The 21,703-nt window shown below is 42.3% G+C and overlaps 1 protein-coding gene across 6 annotated transcripts in view; it reads right to left on the reverse strand.

The window, feature by feature from the left end:
• Positions 1-20,816, reverse strand: part of RFFL (ring finger and FYVE-like domain containing E3 ubiquitin protein ligase) — a 31,275-nt gene extending 10,459 nt beyond the window's left edge. For 2 of the 6 annotated variants that reach the window (XM_014953268.1, XM_014953263.1), the window contains exons 1-2: positions 20,427-20,540; positions 1,740-1,930 (exon numbers count right to left, since the gene is read on the reverse strand). In XM_014953268.1, the coding sequence (XP_014808754.1) occupies positions 1,740-1,925 (186 nt within the window). In that variant the 5' untranslated portion in view covers positions 1,926-1,930; positions 20,427-20,540. Of the gene's footprint in view, positions 1-1,739; positions 1,931-2,665; positions 2,766-8,218; positions 8,241-8,504; positions 8,986-20,426; positions 20,541-20,692 lie in introns of those variants that run through there. The other 4 variants (XM_014953266.1, XM_014953264.1, XM_014953267.1 and 1 more) reach the window with 4 other exon arrangements.
• Between the last annotated feature and the right edge of the window lie 887 nt (positions 20,817-21,703).

The raw sequence follows: 21,703 nt of genomic DNA on the forward strand, positions 1-21,703 counted from the left end.
TGAGCTCTTGCAGACCTTTGCCACCTGTAGCCATCTAGCTGAGAAGCTGGTCCCAGATATCCCTGTTCTGTAGTTGTGGTGGCAGAAGGATGGTGGAAGGAAGGTTTAGGAGCCCCCCCCTTCACAATGTGGAATAGAAGCCTCAAACTCATTTTCATTGATAGTCTGTGCTGAATGGGAGCAGCTGAGACAAGCACACATTGTACTCTGCTGCCCCACTTACACCGACAGCCAAATCCAGCAGAAAAACAGGGAATCTGGGGGGGCAGAAACATCTTAAATTGCTTCAGTAGATCCTCTACAATTTGCCCAGCAGAGCTTTAGCTAGTCCCCATTGGTATATTTTTACATATTTGGAGCGGTACTGATGACTCTTATACTAGAGACTGCTTTAAAGAGAGCTTATATTAGAACAGATATTTTAGAAGATACCAGGAAAAATGGGACCATGATTCTAGAAGTGCTACTCTCTAATCCAGACTTAACTGCACAAATTGTTTTCATTTCAAAAGCAGAATCATCTACATCCACTATTCGCTACTGTGCAGAGGAATAAGCACTGGATTCAGAATAATTCTTTCCACAAGTGTTTGAGAAGATACATTATGTTAATGAGGACACTGTTAAAGCAAACACTACCTGGAGTCACGTGCAGCAACTGCACCATTCCCACCTCTCTCAGAACCTGCCTACTGTCAGATAAAGTCCAAGCATACTCATGTACCCAAAATATATTCACATATATACCCAAGCCCAAAACACATCACCAAAATTTAAGTTTGTAGTGATTTCTGGAGCAATAACACTTCTCAGTGCAAAAATGTATAAACATCCATTTTGTGAGTAGACAGCAACAGCTCTGCCAAAACTTATCATTTTTCAGAGACGTGCCAGCATGCATGAATAAAATGGTGCAAGAAAGACCAATTTATTAGTTTCCCCATATAATCTAAAAGGGGTGTGGCCAAAACTCAGTGTAATTTTTAAGTTCTCACATTATTAAGTTCAGTAACATACTATATATAAGACACTTCAGCCACAGAGTTTGGACTCTGAGCAACTTCCCCCACTAAAACATTTTTCAAGCAGCATTAGAGGAACCACCATGCCCAAAAAATGCTGCAGACAGGGCTTGCTGTCTAATTAAAAATCTTGTGGCAACAATTATTTTGACATCTATATGCTCACAAATGAATTTTACAAGGAAGATAAACTGGATTTAGTTTTTTTTTCTTTTTTTTTGGCACTGAGCTTCAGCAATTCACCACACACCCTCAATAAACTTACATGGGCTTTTTAATTTGAGCAACAGCAGTTTGGAAAAGAGATATGTAGATCTTCCTCTATTGAAAGCACAGATTACTAAACTTCTTGCCTCTTTTTTTTTAAAAAAAAAAGGACATTAGTGTTTTTAAATAACAAATTTTAAAAAACTCGTGTTCAAGTTAATGCTCCTTTAAATGATTATAAGTAGTTTGGCATTCTTCTTTCAGTGCCTGGGAAAGCCAAGTCTCCTGAAGGTTAACTACCACATTTCCAGTCATCTTTAACTACATCTGCTAATTGGGAAAGAATGACTAAAGGCACAGAAGCAAAGGCAAGCTGTCTGCTCCCACATGGAACGTCCTCAGAGGCCTCTAAGGTGTACCAATTTCTCTTCAAATTGGCTCTTTGTCATTAAATGGAAGTCAGATGAAGAGTGCCCTAAGTCAGGGGTGCAGAAGAGGTTTGGGACTCACCTTCCTGGCGGAGCTGTCGAAGCGCAGGCCGCAGGCTTTGCAGCTCTGCTCCGCGGCGGTGGGAGAGGGGAAGGAGCTGTACCCGGGGTTGGAATAAGCTTGGGCTCCAGGTCCCTGCTGCGGCTGAGGCTGCATCTCTTCAGGTGAGCCATCCAGACAAAACCAATTACAGCAGCTTGCCCACATAGTCACTGGAAATGGAAGAGACACATTAGAAACGACACGGGAAACAATCCCTCAGCTAAAGTGAGAACAAAGCATAAAATGCATATTTAAATTTCCCACCAGCAAGTCACTTCTGACACTGTAAGTTTTGATCTTTCCTCTAACTTACTTCTGCACATGCAGAAACCACATCCCCAGCCCAGCACAGCATGCCTTTTGTGAGAGAGAACAAATAAAGTTCAGGATAGTCATCACTGGAATTTCTTAGAGTTGAGAGATTACAGCAAAAATATTATAAGATTTCTGTTCCGCTTGGCTGTGTGAGACTCAACGATCATGCTTGCTGTAACAGGCTGTCTCTATCCCATGTAAACTGTAATACACTTCCTTTTTTTTGTGCATCAGAAAAAGCAAACAGAAGCTCAAATCACGTCTCATACATTACTTAAATAAAATCAGCAGCAAAATCATAGATGGCTATTCTCTAATTTTATTCTAAATCTCTTTACAGATTTACAGCCATAAATCTAAAAAGATAAAATAATCAGTGGAGCCACTGATTAAACATATGCCAGTTCTCAACTGAATTTGCAGCATTACAAGGCTAAATCATTATACAGCGAGTAAATGTCAGGAATGTACAAAAAATCAAATACTATCTTCTGGTAACCTACTTGGGAAAACAACTGCATCTGACATACATAATCACTTGTTTGGTTCGGGGTTTTTTGCAAGCCAAATGATGATATATATACACTTACCTAAAATCCTATCAGTTCAGTGCAAAATGCACAGTTTTGGAGTCTCCTAAGACCACCCATGCAGCAGGATTTCAGAAACACGCTGCTATAAACTTGCTTGGGGGAGTTTACAAAGAAATGGGAATTCGTCTGGGCATTCAGTTTCTAGCGCGTACACCATGTGTCATCACTTACTGGTAAACAGAATACAAATTGCCTCCTCTGCAGTTCTGCATTCACACTGGAGTTCCTGGACTATGTTTCTTTTATGTCTTAAAAATCAGATGCATCACCGATAAGCGTTCAGCAGCTGCTCAATTTTATAAACTTCTGGAAATAAAACATCTCTCAGCCACGCAGCCACTTCATCTCTTTTGCCTCAGGCAGTATTGCCACTGGAAAACTCCGGATTCCCAAGGGAAAGGGGCTGGTATGAGTCCTAAAGGTTATTTGGTACCATATACTAACATACTCTTCTGTTGGGTTTGGTTTTGTTTTAAGCTCTGTTAAGTCTTTTGGGTTGATGTATTTGAATTGGGAAGCTTGTGCAGTTTGGTGCTGTTCCAGTATCTGTAGCTTTAGTGGCACCTTTAATCCTTTCAAAATCCAGCTGGATTTGGCTCGTCAAAGTCCCTGCTGTCACTGCAGAGGACATAGGCCTTTCAGAACCCACAATGGGGAGCTTACCGATGACCTCTCCCCTGCAGGCTCAGCAGATTTGAATGTGTAAGTGAAAATCTACAGATTCATGACATGATAAACAATTCTTAGTGGAACTGATGAGCACAATGCTGTAAATTGCACTGAGACTGGTAACTACATCTCTAATAACAAATAATAAGAGGCAAAAAGGAGCAGCAGCCGGCTGCTGAGAGGACAGGGGTGACCAAAGGTACGGCACAGAGACACGGGGCACAAGGTTATTAGTACAAATATCTATGATATCAAAGACATTGATTGCTGATTCTTTCCAACACTGAAAATCACAGGACTAAAGCAGCATCAACATGTTCTCCACACCCTACAATCCCCTCACTGAGTCCTGACGTGAAATTCTGGAGGTGCTTCCAAACGGTGACCATCCATTTGAAGCAATTCTCAGCCACAAAAAAATCAGGCTGCTCTGCTTCCCCAGGAGCTCGGACACAAAACTACCTCGGCAGGATGTGTGTGCTCTGCACAGAAAACACTTGGGAGAGTCATCACTCTGTGAAACAACGAGATCCTTTAGGCCACCAAGAACTTTGATTCATGTTACATCCCTGTGCACAAAACCTGGTGTCAGAAGACAATAAGCCTAAACACAGTTGTTATTATTTATAAGCACAAGCAAGAATTAATGAAAACCAGTGCAAGTTCTTACTGACACACAGGGATGTGAAGCCTGAAAACATTAATGGCATAACTGCAGTGCCTAACAATGTGTTCCACATGCCACAGAACTCATCTTGCATAAGCAGGGTAATTATCACTTAATAAATACACAGAGACAAGCGTTCCATGCACAGAAATAATGTATCACCCGTTTGTATTAGCTCTGCACTGCCATCAAAACATTTGCTTTAGGTATCACACATAAAACAATGAAATTTTTCTTTCTGCACCTTAATTTTCAAGGTATTGGTCCCCCTCAGAAGTGAACACATCCTTTCTATTGCAAAAATACTGAATTTCTATTTTAAACTATGCTGTTTGGAGGTTTCGTTTGTTCCTAGGAACTGCAGATCTAAACACCACGAAAGCTGCACAGTGAACCCAGTATTCGCAGCCTCCACCGCGCTGGAAAACTCTGTCCATAGTCACTTTTCTCCCCATTTCAAGGACCCCTGCGAACCGAAGGCCACCCACAATAACAGAATACACAAATGCTACTGCCTGCCCCCAAAACTTTGTTTTCCTAAAAAAAAAGACAGCCCTCTAATTCACTCTGGAACGTTGCAACGTGTCAAACACTGGGAAGAAAAACACAAGGGAGTACACAAACCGGGATAAAATAAGACAGAACTCGGCATTCAGCTGGAGTTGTGTAATTGCCAGGAAATGAAACGATTGACAAGAGGCTCAGATGTTGCTTTAGAAGAATCTTAATCCTGCTCATCTACAAAAGCAGGGAAGGGAAACATCCATAAACAAACAACTAATAACCAGGACTGGCTTCTTATCCGTAACGTTTTTCCAAAGATACCCCCCATCTCTAAGAGACAGGAGCACATGGAACCACAACAGCCATTCCTACAACACAGACAACATTGCCCCAACTAATTTTCTAGCTATCTGCGACCATTTCCCAATTCCTCAGGAGAGCAGTGGCTGAAAAGCAAGAATTACACTTGTGATACCTGGATCATGCAACAGATGCTACATGGCAAAGCTTTGCCAACTGGCAGCCGTGTGGCCAAGCAGGTTGGACTGAGGCTGAAGATGCTAAAACCTCTCTGTATCCGCCTACAGCCGCACTAAGATGACAAGAAAAAACGCAGGTAAGATTCAGCAGCTGCTTCAAGAGGGATTTTTCCTTTGCTCTGCACAGCATCAGTTTTAGACCAAGGAAATAAGCGCTGCCGGTGGGCAAGGACTGGAACTTGCAAGCAGAATTTCACAGCAAAATTTCAGGATGGCAGTTTCCTAGATATCTCCACAATGTTTGCTACAGCCTAACTATCCCCTTAGTTGTTTTATTACCCATTCAGAGGAACGTGGTCAGCACCATCCAGAAATTGGTAATTTCTGAAAGCGGTGCTTTAACAGACGGGCTGTTGGTACAGATGTGACAGAGGTTGAGCAGCACAGCTAGAACGTGCTGCCCTGGGTAAGGCCGGGCAATCCTTTGCAGATGAAGGGCTGGTTTATGTGCAGGGAGCTCCTCAATTACACTGATGCAACAAATAAATGCTCAGCCACAAAATTAACCAGCAGAAAGAGCTACTTCTTGGTTGTGCTTCAGGGCTTGGTAAAGACTTCCAGTATTGACTAGTATTAACATGTAGATTTCAAAAAGTTAGCAACACCGTGGATTTCAGGAATTCCCAAGCAACTTCTTGAATAAAAAATGTTGACTTACTGGCGTGACTAACGTCACAGGCATTGCTGATATCCACAGTCTTCATTATTCTTGGACATGATGCTCATACAGGTCAATGGAAGCCACAGAAAATAACTGTTTTAACTACACAGCTGAGCGTGTTTTTGGGCAACTGAAATCTGTATGGCAGGGGCTCAGCAGATGACTTCAGGCAGCCAAAAAGTACCTGCCCTGCACCCTAACTGCGTGTTGTGCTTCGAGCATCTGCAAGAGCAAAGGGAGAAGGAGCTTCACCAAGGGTGGAGATTCCAAGATTAAACACCCTACTCTGGACCTGCAAACACATCCACCCACGTAGTAATCACCATGCTGGGCTTGTTCTTGGGAAGGGGAGGTTGTTCTATCTTCTTTCTTGAGCTTCTTTAAGGAAAAGCCAGAAGAAAGGAAATAAATATTGGACAAGGCAGGAAGTTATTTGCCATGGTCTGTGGGCAAAGCAGTGTGAACGCTCTACCACGCTCTGACTGCTATTTTATTTTTTTTCCAGTATGAAGCTGTGACTGCTGTGACTCTCTTCACCGATTTTAAACAGAAGAATGAAAATCATTTCACCACCTGTTCATCAACATGTTCTATACATCACCATTAGTTTTGTATAGATTTGCAAGCAGGATTTAATTCCGGAGGAAATACCAGTGATGTCAAAGTTTTCCTCCCATACACCGTTGAAGATAGTATTCATAATGCACACCTGGATTTTTACACTTTCCATCTTCATTTAAAAAATGTGTTTGAACTCAGGTTCCCACTATACGTGCAATATTAATGCCATAAACTTACTGGCTGGAGTATCAGAGATCACTGTCTACACAGAGGATTTGTTACACATGCTTTGTGGATTTCTATCAAAGGGTAGACTTAGGCTGTATAGGAAAACAGTGGTTTATGTTAGAATATAAAATTTCCCTTTACTTTCCTAAGAGGGCAAACAATAAGGGACTAGAACAAGTGAAAAGTACATCTCGGAGACATTGAGCTTTCAGTTCTGTATAATAAAGCTCTTGATGACTGTGTCTGGCTTCTTTTCCTGACTGCTCAGGAATTCAGGGGCTGGAATGCAGTAGCACCAACGAGACACTTGAGTTAAGGGATCAAAAGGAACCGAGCTCCCACAGGCAGCTGATTTTGCTCCCACAAGAGGAGAAGCCACAGCAACAAGTCCTCCTCCTCCTCCTCCTCCTCGGAGGCCTTTAACCACTGGAACACCAGGACTGATGACCCTTGAGGCTACTGCGAATAGAGGAGGGTGCCAAAAAGGGAGGGAGATGGAAGACAAACAGCAGCTTTGCTAGGGCATGCTTTCCTATGATCAAGTTTGCTTATTAGCTCTATCAGCTGCCCTCACATCTCCTAATTTAGAAGATGACTGCTCACCACAATGAGCTGCTTTTCTATCAGCTTCCTGAACAATCAAGCTCCTCTTTCCATCTCATTCATCAAGAGGCCAAGCTCCTTGACTATCTGCTTCCTACCCTTCAGAACCCCCCCATGATCCTGAACTGTCTCCCGTTTCTCAGCAGTGTCCAGGAGATTAATGCAGAGTCTCTCAGTCTTCCCTCTCCCCCTTCCCCACACTCTTTGCCAAACTCCAGGTAACTGGTAACAGAATCCAGTAAGGTCTGCGTGCTTCCAGTACAGATACTATACACCAATGTACATCCAGCCTGTTATCCACTGAGTGGCCTCCACAACATCAAAACCACAGTAATTGGTAAGACACAACATTCAAGGCAACACACCAAGACTGGAACTAATGCTGTTCACAAAAGCAGTAGGTTCTGCCATGTCTTGTAGCTTGAAGGTCACTGAAATCTATTCAGACAGCCAGAACGGGGCAGTGTGGCTTTAAAATATCGATGTCTTGGTAAAGTACATTTAAAATTGTTGGTTTTGCATTATTATTGCATGCTGTATCCCCTGTAAAATTTCTCAGATCCCACTTCCATGAATGTTGCTTGGCAATGATTAAAATATTTAATGAGTTAACCATCTTGGTTCCTCATTAATAGCTTTGTACAGTTGCTCATTGTTACAATGTACTCGTTTTTTTCAGTAAACCTGCACTGATAAGAAATACCTTGCTAAAATTAATTTCACTAATAACCTACCACTTACAAACTGAATTCGGAGCTTGCTTGGTCAAAAATTAGTATTTACTTGGTAACAGAGCTATCAAATAATCTGCTCAAATGACATTTATGCATGAAGTATTATTTTTATCAGCCCGTGTCACAGGCACACGGACCCGAATTATGATAAATGGGAGCAACCATATGTTGGGACAGGTGGAAAAGTCAGCAAATTAGCCATTTGCAGGAGGCACAAGGGAAGGAGGCAGGTTGCCAGTCTGAGGGTGACATTTGCAGGGGTGGTGTCTTAAGCAGTACAAAGCATAAGAAAACGAAGAGCAGGGACCAGCCCTAGCTGGTCACAAAGCACGTAAATCTAATTTGCTGTATACAACAACTGGATTGAACAGATAAGATTTTTACCTGGGGGATAGAAAAAAATGTGTTCATGAGTAAAGGTACTAGTTCACATGGCGACAGCATGACAGCACACACATCTTGAAAAAATAAGTAAATAAATATCAGCGTTGTATCACAGCTGGAAACATGAGTGTTCATGGGGAAGAGAGGCTGAAATTTTGTTTGGAGGGAGGAGACATTTTCCTGTTTTGTTCTGTGCCTTCAAAACCTCTGGAGACACTTCACATCTCTGACCAGCTAAGTATGCAATACCAATAATCTTTAGAAAGACAAACATACGATTGCTCACCAGTCTGATCTGCAACTTGGATGTCAGTCTAAAACATTTCAGGTGGGGCTCTGGCCAGCTCTGAAGGCAGCAGAAGGAGTACTCCAGTCAATCTGTGTACTCAGAACCCCACGTGTCCAGGTTGGTTTCTATGGCGTCTCCGTTGGCCTTCTGTGCGTCCCGGAGCGTCCGTGCTCACAAGGCACGTCAGGGCTACCAGCTCCACTCCAGCTGTGTCCACAGACTCACATCCACTGGCTGCTTCCGATGGACAGAGCAGGCTGATACCAGCACCCCATGCCCCTGTGCTCTCTAGACCTTCCCCATCACACGTGGACAGTAGACCATTGGCCGTTCAGCTTGTGCCTTCTGGTAACCCATCTTCAGACCCTCTTCAATACAGCACGACGCAGCTCCAGCTGTGCTTCTCCACCTCGGAGACTCCTTCAAAACCCTCTACGTGTGGGCACCAGGCGTTTCAGAAGGCAGCTGTGCATCTCCAGCACATCCCAACTCACCCAGACCCAGGACCGTGGCACACAACCGGATTCACCAGCGCGAGCGCTTACGAGGTGCTCTGCTGCTCCCAGCGTGCGAGCCCGAAAGGAAGGGAATTTGGCTGCGCCCCAGCATTTTAATCAAGGAAGTGACATCCATTTACCACAGAGCAGAAAGTAAACAGCGTTCCCCGTTGGGGCAGGGTGCAAGGCAGCGCAGGGAAGAAGCTGGAGCGGGGCCACCGCAGTTCAGCAGCCAGAGCCACACACCACTTCGATGAAACGCCATCGCCCAAAATTATTGCTGGTTCCGAGAGAAGCACCAAAGCGACTGCCTAGTTCTAGGGTACAGAGGAAACCATCGGGCACACAAAGATCCTTTCATACTGCTAGGAACCTGGTTTGCACTGGAGTAAATCACTGGAGTAAGCCCTTAGAAAATTGGCTTAAAAGAGCAGAAAATTAAGAATCAGAGTTCTCAAAGACATTAAAAAAAAAAAAATACAGTAGGTATTCCAAGAAAATTTGCAGCTTTATCCGTGTTTATCAGCACGTTATGTTACCAGTCATTCACAAGCTTCCTCTCAGCAGCAGTCGCTGATGCTCTGTTAGATTTACAGGTAGATCTTCAGCGAAAGCGCCGTCGCCCACCAGCAGTTCCCCCCAGTACTGGTACAAGCCCAGCGGATCTAAGCTTCAAGCACCTCTTCAAAACTAGAGCCCTGCAATTTTCATTTTTAAATTGAGGCGGCGCTTTTAGAAAACTGTGTGATTTATAGAGCATTGCAGAGGAACCAAACTCCAAAGGCAGAAACAGAAAGCCCCTCACTGGACTCCCAGCGTCGCACCCCAACTGCAAACTCACCCACCCGCCTTCTCTCTCCTCTGCAGCACAAGTAAATCCAAATTATTTTCCCCAATTTTAACATGAGAAGCTTGGGAATCCTGTTTTGTTTTAAAAGGAACTGGCTACCTGTGGTGCGTGGGGTTTTTTTCAATATAAACTGTTTATTTTGACCCCAAATTGCACTTTATATATTGAAAAATATTTAGATTAAAAGTTCTTCTTGCTATTAACTGTAATTAGGTCTCTAGACATCTGCCAAGATGGAAATTCAGCAACAGCCATTTCCTTTGCAAGTCAGTGACATTCTTCCAGCAAGTTAACACAAAACAAACAAAAAAAAAAGTGATTAATGAAATAATGTGACTAGTTTGAGGAAAAGACTCCTCTTAGCCAGTCTATCTGAATTCCTTAGTCCCATACCCCTTCCCAAGTAAGTCTATCTGGGGTCAGAGCACTCTCCCTTCCACTCTCCTGCTATGCTGAAAAACAACTGAAAAATCCAGTGCCCTCTTTCACACTATGGCATTCATCAGCCAGACAAAATTAAGTCAGCTGCAATATATAGCACGAACCACGTCAGAAAGAGAAGAAAGAAAACTCTGGAGAAGTAAGATTCCAAGGTACTCCATTTTATTCCCATTCCCACTCTCCTGGGATCCTGTGTGGGTGTGTGTGTCTCTGCTTTGTCCCACACACACAAGTGGCAGGGAGAGTGGAAACCCTCTGTCAGAACCTCAGCAACGAGCAGTCCAAGGGTCCTACAGCATCACGTACCATTTCAATCAGTCCTTTTCATTAGGAGGGAAAAAAGGCAATGCTGGCTTGTGCTCTCAATTTCTTTTTTTTTTTTTTCATTCACATCATCACAAGTCTTCCTTGGATTGAGTTAGGAAACACCTCTGTTTTCTTCAAGCAGTGGGGAGCTGATAAAATTGCAATTGCAACATGTTGCAATAAATTCCTAAATGACAACCTGAAAAAATGTAAATAACTGTGTAGCCTCCTTAACCAGCTCTATTCAAGGGAGGTCGTCATTCCATACTCTCCAGACTTTATCTCAAAACCCACCTAGACCACTCTTCCATGACAGCCACGTGGCGATAGCTGGATCTGTGCCCCCCTAACAGCAAGACATGGGCTCCAAAGGCACAACACAAGCTTTTCAGGGAGCCTTCCTCTCGTTACACTACATGTATTTCACTCTCTTTACAAGTTTCACAGAAAGCAAAGAAAAAGGAAAAAAAGGAAAGAACAGAAAGTTGCTGAAACTCAGTTTCTGTTGTGCTGCAAAAGACTACGAACAAAATGACTTCAGCATTCAGACAGTACAAGAAAGTAGGAGCAGTTCCACAATTTAACCAGGGACATAAGGGAAACAGCTTTGAATCACCTCAGCTGTTACCAAGGAAGAAGGCAACCACTGCTGGGAAGCTTTAACACTACTCTTCTCCTAAACTGGGGGAATGGAGGCAGCTGGAAGAAAAAGTGGAGGAGAAAGGATACCAGTTTGTATTTTCATCATATCACTAGAGTTTCCACTTCAGATAAAAAGAAATCAAGCCATTTCTGTTGAAATCCTTGGCCCAAGAGGCCTATGATGACAGCTGCTCATCTTGTTCCATTATGGCAAGTTTTCCTCCAACTGGATAAATTACATATTCATCACCAGTTCATCTTTGGAATGAAGCACAAGCATATGGGGGCAGTTGAACGGAGGAGAAAGAGAGGCATTATCCCAGCCACAGCTCCTCAAACTCATGAAAACCCTTACACCCAACCCGCAGAGGCAGGGCAGGGATGCAGAAAACAGGAGGCATCTCACCCCAAGCTGCAGTGATGTGCACAGGAACTCCCCATCTCACCTAGTGCACAAGGATTCAGAGAGATGATACTCTTAAAGCAGCTATTCCCAAAAGAGAGACAGTTATAAGTACAGTCTGAAGTCTTGCAGTGTTACTCATCCCACAGCAGAGCTGGGGTTGGAGGTGGTGTGGCATCAGTAGCTGGAATTACATTAAGTTTGTCTGAAATTGGGATTGCAGTTGGCACTAATGCTCTAAAGACTCCGTGCTATCGCTGTCTCTCAGACACCCAGAATCGAGAGTGTTTGCTGATAAGCGACACCACCAGTTGGAAATCCCATAAATTACTTTTCATGCCAAGCTTCAGGTTTATTTTTGAACAGTAAACTTCTAAATCTTTTTTTTTTTTTTCCTTCTTCCCACCCCAAGAAATCAAGAAGATAGCCTCAAAATGCCTCACACACAAAGCCTACTTTCCCCCTCCCCTGTTATTTCAGGGGCTGTTAGTAGAAAATCAACCTAAACCCCATGGAATTCATATCTGTGGAAAAGTGCACGTGCAGTAAAATTGCACTGAAGAAAGCTCTGTGCAGGCTGGTAGGCAACCTCTAACCTATTTAACTGTAGCCTGAAAAAAAAAGAAAGATCGTTTTTATTTGGCTAGACTGAAAAAGATCTGAATGTATATAATTGAGGCACATCACAACAAGTACAAACACTGCAGACTCATTTCATAGCTATGCCTAGTCCAAATTAATCTAAATTCAAATCCAAACTAGGTGCTGAAATAGAATAAAATGCAACTGTGGATCATCTCCTTCGGCAGACACGTACAAAGACCAGCACATACATCACACGCATGGAAAGCTCTGTTCTCCCAGACTCCAGAAATACTTGAGTTTGTCAGCAGTTAGAGAAAGGTCCAGGATATTGAATACAGCACCAAAAAGCAACAAACCTGAATATTAGTTTTGTTACTGAGATAGCAAAAGATACTGGAATAGAAAAGTTGGTTTATTTAAAGCTTAGTCACCTCACCTGTGGACAAGGAAAAATACCCCACCCTCCTTTGAAAAAAGTTAGTACAGGTGAAAGTTTGAGAGAGACTTTGAAGGTGCACTCTTAAAGCATTGCCATAAGTATTAATTATCATTTTTGTGCCAGTCTCCATTTAGCACTGAAGGGTTTGAAATTAAAAATTGCTCACATGCAGCCCTGGACAAAAGCTTGAAAACTGAGGGCAAGTTCAAGCCTTACCATCCCGTGTCTGTCAGCAGGACCAGCATCAGCTACTTGTAATATCCATGGCACAGAAAAAGTCCATTTCCAGCCTCCTCTACAGTACTTGTTTCCAGGGCTGAAGAGTTCTAAATTGGTTCCCTTACCACTGCCCTTGTTCAATTGTCAGGTCTCTCTTCTTCTTCCAGCCTTAATCTCTGCAGAAGATTAAGGACAAGTAACCCCAAAACAATGCAGACTGAAATCTGGGCTTTATCCAAACTGAAATATGAATAAACCCAAAAGCCATCTCGTCCATATTTTTGGTTACTGAGTTGAAGGGTAACATCCCCAGGAGATTCTGCAAGGACCTTGCCTACATTATCAGTACAAACCACACAAATAAACATTTGTCTCTTGGAAATAAAGCCATGAACCCCTAAAAAAAGGTGAATTTCCTTTATTATCACGTCTCTGTACATATCTTATGGCGGAACATTAAAATTCTGTGTGAAGCAGTTTAAGCACCTGTGTGAACAGAGGCAGAGGAGGGCACTGCTGAAGGCACAGCTCACCTAAACCCACTGCAATTTATGGTGATCAAAGCAGAAAGTCAGGATTGCTGAACGTGAAATCATTGCTGGAGCCTACCTGTATAAAGTATCTTTTTAAAAAAGACAGAGGTAGGTAATGAAAGCTTCGAACAACCTTTAAGGACCTGCATCTTCTGGATTCCCTACCTGTGTCATGAAGAGGAAATTTCCCATATATGGCCCAAGCCGACAAGCAGAGCAGGGTCACACTGCAGTTCATGGTATTTGGCAAGCCCCAGCATTCAGACATCATGAGTCAGTGCTCCAGAAATCATTGGGTTTTATAAACCAATAAATCTATTGCATTTTGTTGGTTTGTTGGGTTTTTTTTTTTTTTAACGTGCCTTGGGTTTGTTGGGGTTTGTTTCTCAACACAGGCATCATCACATTTTGATTTTGCTTCTCTGTAACTGGGAGGAGCACTTTTTTCCATTCTGGGTTTGTTTGCTTTGTAAAATGACAGACAAGATTTTCATACTAGACTAAATCCTGGCATTGGAGCATTAAGAAAAAAAAAACATACCAACTATCATGGAAGCTGGGAACAGATACTGTGCTGTCTTGTACTTTCACACAGCCCTTGAACAACAAAGAACACTTATATTTTAAATAAAACCTCAAAACATCCTCACTTCTGTTCTCAGATCCCCAAAAATAACTTATCTGGCATTTTAGCACCAGCAGACATGACTTTTGCTGCTTAGAAGCTCCTCGCGACACAAACTTTTCCACCAATAACCTGATAACATCAACATGAACTTTCTTCCATTTTGAGTTCTACTTTTCTCAGTTCAATAGTTCAGAAGAAACTGCCCCAGTTTTGATTACACACACAAAATCACATACCACTTATTCCCATTTTTTAAAAAAAAGACCCGAAGCTCAACAAATTCCGTTGTGTAATTACTGTCAGATTAGTAATGAGATAAATTACTACGGGACAATTGGGGCAGAGGATTTTTGGTTTCAGTTTCTAGCTCTGTCACCGACACTGTGTGCATCTGGGCCACTGTCTCTGCGCTTCAGTTTTCCGTAAGTAAAATAGAGATAATACCTCATCGGGGAGTGGAATCAAGTTAATATTTCATTGCTTCAAAGCCATACTCTATTCATAACGGAGTTAAATACCTGCAGAGAAACTATCACAGCTCTCAGAAGTGGGGCACTTCTGGGAAAGAAATACCATCAACCTCCTTGCACTTCTGCAGAGCATCCTCACAATTGAACAGCAGAACAAAACACATCAATATATTTAAAAAAAAAAAGAAGGACATCACAATTTTGATGCCAACTTTATGTTTCACACAAGCACAAAAGACAATGCAAGTCCAGCTAGTTTTTTGGTCTTTTTTTGGGGGGGTTGTTTCTTTTAACTCTTTATCAGTTGACAGCAAAAATTATGGTAAAATGCAAAATAAAATATTGCTCAAAAAGTTTGGTTTTACTTAATAGGGCATTTTAACTTTTAAAAAAAAAAAAGTATCACTGCCAAATGCAGCCTTGTCCAAGGGAGAAAAAAAAAAAAAGACGACAACAGACATTCTTGGTACTTGAGACAAGAATAACGTCTGCAGGAGGCAGTACTCTAACAAACTGCTGTTTAAAGAAACATCTAGGATTTTAGATTTCAAATCTGTTGTAAATGTTGTAAAAATTCCTTTTTATTTAAAAGTCCAGGAAGTTTGATAAATATTTTTAGTCTGTTTCCTCCATAATCAAGTATTAAAAATGCTTACTGAATTATACAGTAGACAGCAATAGTTTATATAATTTTCTTCACATTTGTTTTTATTAGGGGAATTTTTAAGAAATACTACCATATATTACAGATTTAATTTCAAGCTTGCATCTAGTATTCCAAGCAGAGCAATAAAAGCCTTAGCTTGCATTTTTAAGTCACATCCAGAAGTAAGAAGAACCCCAAGCTTCAGCCTCCATAACAATATCTTACCAAGTTACTCGGGTTTTGAGCAGAGCACGACTGGGAAAACACTGACGATGAGACAGGACTCATTCCAAGAACGATCATCTTACTTCACTTAGACAAAGTAAAGCCTTTCATGAAATAGGCTTGGGTTTGTCCTGCATTCTCCTCTATGAAAAGGCTTCATTATATGCACCTGAACACGTTGTTTGAAAACGTGATACAACCAGCATTTAACGCCACAAAAGGTGAACAAACTAAAATGGTAAAACTGTATTAAACACGCTATTTATTATCTCTAAAATGCACACATTTTGAAAATCTTTACATGGGCTCTCACCCACGGAAGAGTTCAGAGATGGTATCAGCACCACTCATGACTATCAGATAAAGCTATTTGCAGATTAAAGATGTCTCTGAAGGCAGATGTCGGCAGATAAAAAGAAATGCTTCAAGTAGTTTGTTTTTAAGCACGTTACTTTGCTATATACAAGTAGTCATTTACTGGTGCTTTGAATTCCAACTGCATTCTCTATGTACATTTTGTAGGCATTGCAATTCCCTTCTGAAGCTCCAGCAGCCAGCTAAACAGCATATTTCAATTCTTTTCAGGAATTTCTTACTTCACTCAGAATGACATTCATGATTTAGTTATTTCCATTACAAAATCTGTCTGTGATCTGTCTTCAGGTCAGGGAAGCAAGTAACAAGAAGTATAAATAACAACAGAAATAGAAAGAATAAGAAGCTTGTCAAAAAGAAGGCTGAGGGGGTTTTTTTAATTTTTATTAAACACCTGCATCAACTGCCTCTCATTTCTCTTCTGCATAAGAGACAAGGTCTTACTCCTCTTACCCAAAAGCCCTTTGCACAAAAAGATGCCCCACGACAGACTAGATCTGACTAAGCCGACGAGGAAATAGACAATCACATGCACCAACTGATCAGCCTCTCAATCCGAGAAACACAAGGTGTGATTTATGCCAAGTATCAGCCTCTGACTGGAAGAAACCTGGGTTCTGAGCACCGGGAGCATAAATCACTCTCTGTATAAACACCAGTTTCATTTTCTACTTTTTTGATTATACAGTCAAAAGGAACTTTGAAACCCACACTTTATTTGGAATCTGGAAAAATAAACTGTTTCCAAACTATTTTGTAATGCTTGTGTAATGGCCTCAAGACAGACAGTAATTTAGACAGCTGTGCGACCGGCCACAGAAGCTGCATTTTAGAAATCGCCCTTCTTTGGAACAATTGAAACTTTCTCCAGGCCCAAGTCCTCACACAGAGAGCAGTGTTTCCCTGCAGCATGTAACAGTTTCATTATTGTTTAACTACCAAAAAAACAGCTCCAACAATCTATCAAGCTTGACATTTTATCCGTCTCTGCTGCTGGCCCAGAAAACAGGGCACGTATAGGAAGAGGTTCAAGGATTCAGTAGGTTATTTGCTTAATCTAAACAGAGAAACATTTCCCTACTTTTAATGATTAATTTCTCATTTTTAAAACCCGTTCAGGAAACTGTGGGCCTGTTTGTCCTCCAAATTATTAAATCCAAGTATCTGTAAAGAAATCTATTTCACCAGATGAATAAAAGCTCCATTTTAAGATGTGTGTAAAACAAATGGAAAGGCGATGCTCTAGAGAAGGGATTCCTCACTGCAGCAGAGCAGCAGCGCCCGTTGCGGTTCCAGCCCAGCTGTGATTATTCTACCACCATAATTCAGCAGAGTATTAAGTTGCTGCTCACTCACCCTCCCTTCCCGGGAACGCCACTGCTCAGCAGGTTTCCCCTGGCTCAGGCAAAGTCCTAAGAAGCACCAACACGTTTCGGGGAAGAAAACGTATCGACGTGTGATGCAACCTGGTGGAGTGTGTCCTCAATCACAGCACCGGAGAAATGATTCATCTGAGGGAGTTTAACAACCCCGAGGAGCTGGGGGACTGAAAGGTGGAAGTCATTCACCAGTGCCAGTAGGAATTGGTCTCGGAGCAAGGTATTTGGACATCAACAAAAAGCAGCGTCACACCAGTTCCAGCCTGGACTTCCAGGGGATGCAATATTACTGTTTCTGACTCATTTGGGGAACCAGCCAAACCTATATAAGCTCACACACACAGAGCACGTGGCATTGATTCAGTGATGCCGCTTGTGACCATGCAATTTGGAGTTATCCATGTGTATATATAGAATATATAATGCCCAGAGGAACTATCGTTCCGCAGTAGAGGTTACTATGCAACAAGCTACTCCCAAAAGAGAGTATTTAAAATTTGGCCATTTAAAATCTCACTTAACATCAATCTAGAGGCTAAACTAAAAGATTGAAAGCATATGCTGCTTAAATATATTCTTACAGGCATATCCTACAACCTTCTGGATATAAATGAAAGCAAAAAGAAACCCTGATGTTAAATTAATATTTTAGTCTACATTGAAATACAATGTGGAAATTCCTATTCCAAGACTATTTGGCAGAGAAGCCAAAGGGCATTAGAGAAAGAAGCCTAATTAATATTTTGGAGTAAAGTGAAAACCTCAAGAGCAATTAATGTGAGGAATTCGTTGATTTTACAGACACTGAAAAGAATAAACAGTGTCTCAGAAAGCAATAATTCTTTTTAAAGAAACTCCCTTATGGGAACATAAATTTTAAAATCCACAAAGGGCTTTCAGAGGTTAGAATAAGCCATCTCTCAGTTCTGAGGAAACTGGCTGAGAAAGGAGGAAGAAACTAATACAAAATCTGAATTCTTGATCTGACAGTCATACTCATTTTCTGAAAGAAAACCGTAATTTTTGAACCTTGCAATGTTCTCTGAAGACTGAATAATCGACTTTGGAGGGACCTACCATCAGACAGTGAGAAGACTTGGCATGCAGATGAGCTGTTTCTGACATCAGCTCAGCGGTGATAGGATTCTCCCCACCTGTGAAACACAGATTACACTTACTCCTCCCTGCAAAGTGTCCTGTGCTTCCCGAATGCCAGTTGGTGCAAGTTCAAAGTACTAATTTCTGGCTTCTGGTAATGACCGTCCCCAGGAAGCAGAGGCAAACAAGCTTGATATGGGGAGACACGGATAGGTACTATCAAGACTAATGACTGGAATTACTTTGGGGAGCAGAAGACTGGGGTTTCACAACAGAAGCAGGTGATCAGAGGAGGGCTGGAGAAACATTTGCACCACGTGAATACGTTTAAGTGCAGAGCACAAGGCACAGGTAGATAAACAGCAGTGTCATCTCAGCAGTGCAGACCTTACCACAGCATGGACAGTAACACTTCCCCGAGAAGTTACATCAATACTCGAGTATTTAACACACACCAGACTGCTAGCAATATTCAGATAATTTAAAGCCATGCTCAGACTACAGAGAAGTTCCCTCGGTTTTTTTCCTACTAATAGGTCCTCTTTCCCTGGGCAGCTGCACTTCACACACAGCTGTGTCCAAAAAAGGGACACGCGCACACAATTATCTGCATCTCACATTATCTTTCTGCCAGCAAAGTGTTTTATTAAGCACCAGGTACTTGGTTCAATGTACTTTCTAATTTCCTATCTTTGGATCAGGCTGTGTCACTCAGGAGTGGTCAAAGGCTGTAGAGAAGAGATGCTCTGAGATATCCTATGTACATATGAAAATGCACTCTTTCTAGAAGGGATGGGAAGGTAGCCTAGACCTAATTAAGCACAATTTTTCCTACATGCATTGAAGTGAAACCAAAACACACTAGATGAGGACAGCATTTTACCCAGCTAGACGTGGGGACCCAAAGGGTCAGTACTGGGTCTGACACAGAGCCTGTCTAGCTCTGTAGCCTGCCCCCAGCACAGGTCTAGGTGAGTCAGGGGCAGGCACACAGAGACAGAACACCACAGATTAGGACTGTGTGAAAGGCTGCTTACACCCTTCCACCACGCAAAACCTGGTTCAAAGTCTAAAGCACAAGTTTTAATAACCCTTCTATATATAGCGCTGGAGATTCAGCTCAAATTGCGCCCTAGCCCGACTGAAGAGTTTACAATCTAAGTTGTTATAAACAACAAATCACCGTACAAAGTTGCATAACAACAACTGAAAATTACACAATTTTAAACCGACCAAACAAAAAGCCAACACAAACCCACACTGAAGTCAACCACAATACAGAAAATGCTGAAGGCCTGGAGAAAAGAAGACAGATTTCGGTCATAAACTCAACTACTAACCAGCAGCCCCAAAATATAATTCATATATATCACATTCAATATATCATTGCTTTGCACTCTCTTTGCAGAGTATTGCATTAGGCTCTCCTTTTAAGTTGACTCCCAAGAGCCCAATCACATGTACCTGCCAATGAGAAAGACTAAGCCTCCCTGAAAGTCAGCCTGCTTTTCTACCCTACAATTAAACACAGTGTTTAAATAATGGCTTTGAAATTAAATCCAATTCAGCAAAAACTTAAGCAATTAAGCCTTAACCCATGGACACCAATGTCAAGGCAATCAGCTTTTAATTAAAAGTTCAATTGCTGCCAGCTGAGGGGACATAAAAGCACAGTGCAGCCAGGTAACGGGGTTCAGACAAGCAGAGGGAGCTGCCCCTGATGGAAAACACACCAACAGCCCAAGTGAGTCGTGTTGTTTCATTAGACCCAATTGTTCTACCCAAAGCAATTACGTTTACAAAGAATGAATACAAGATCCCCCTCCCCATCACTGTGAACACAAAAGGTGTTAAGGAGGTAACAGTTTCTGACAGGTGGTGGAGGTAAATGGAAAAATCTGGAATTTGTAAGAAACAACATTTAAAGTTCACAGGTTTGTGTTCCACTTCTCGGCTCTGGAAAAACAGAGTGGAAATGATCACAAAAGGTAAATACTCTGTTTGTTTGTTTGTTCATGTAATCATGTATCTGCCTTAATCATAATTTATCTTCAAAGTTTTGAAATACAAGCCGCCACAACGTAAATACACAAAAAACACCAACTTACAATGCACCTGTCATTCTCCCCCCTAATGAAACCGAGATTTAAAAAAGCGTTTTGTAAACCCAGTAAGTTCTTTACCAATTCCATAATCAGGTTAGAACGAAGAGAAAACCGCCAGAGGTTCCTACACCACCACGAAACAGTTCTCCAGAAACAACGTCCCAGGCCTCCTGTACTACCCACGGAAGAGACCTTCTGTGTCAGAGAGGAGGAAGTGAGCTCAAACAAAACACGTAAACAAAGCCATTTTACGTCTCAGCAAATTAAACATTACCCTGAAGATATCTGAATCAAAGAACCATAAAACTAAAACATTCCTATCTAGGCTTTAATATTGTACTTACCTCTGCAGCATCTAAGTAAGCCTGGCCATCCTTGCAGTGTTTGAAAACACGTGAAGCTATCAAGTGCAACAGCTTATTATTTATCATAGGGTCATCACAACACTGAATGCATTGATCCTGAGCTGTTTTGCCAAGTCCCTGCTCTGTAAAGGCTCACACCGGGCCACGTGCGTGTTCTCGCTGCCGAGAGTTTACATTTATTAACCTGCAATCACACGCTGAAATACTGCTAAAAAAAAAAAACAAACCCCAAAAAACCCAATTTGACGATTCATCAACACTTTCTCCCCAGGAAACACCTTGCCGCGTTTACAGGAACAAATTGTTCTGAAGAACAGTTGAGCACTTTTCTTTTCTGAACTCCTTTTGCCTCCTGTGGCAAAGGAAGGACTTTCATCGCTTTCACTTTGCCACATTTCGAGCAGAAGCGGGGCAGAGCTCCTCATTAAGAAAATAACTTGGGCCCTTGCCACCAAGGAGGCATCACCCCAGGTACCCTGCCACACATGCCAAGCAAACCAGTACCTTAGACGTGCTAAAACGCAAAGAGACAAGGATTTAAGCAAAGAGCTGTACTGAAGGCTGGCACTGATCCAGGATTCCTCCGTTCTCACAGCATTCCCAGCACAATAACCTACTGAACCTGAGAGCACCTTTGGGAGCGTAACTCAGAGAAGGAAAGAGTTTCTGAACAGCGCTTTCTAAACGAGAGAGAAGAGGCTGTACCTGAGTCCCACCTTCCCCTGCAGGGAAACCCTGTGAAAAACTAAAACCCAGGTGCTCGCAGGCCCCTTCCAGCCTCTCCCTGTCACCCCTTCTCCCTGCCCCATACCCCCCCCCCAAGTTGACAACACCCCCAATCCACAGCCATTAACCCACAGCCCCTTGACAACCCTCAGTGGCCACCCCACTGCCTCACGGCCCCACATTTGCCTTCCCCCCCCTTACCCCATGCACCCACCCTACTCTGGCAGCACCTTCACTGCCTTGTAACCCCCCCAAACCCTGCCA

This window comes from Calidris pugnax, unplaced genomic scaffold (genome assembly GCF_001431845.1).
Source record: "Calidris pugnax isolate Ruff unplaced genomic scaffold, ASM143184v1 scaffold133, whole genome shotgun sequence".
NCBI lineage: Eukaryota > Metazoa > Chordata > Aves > Charadriiformes > Scolopacidae > Calidris > Calidris pugnax.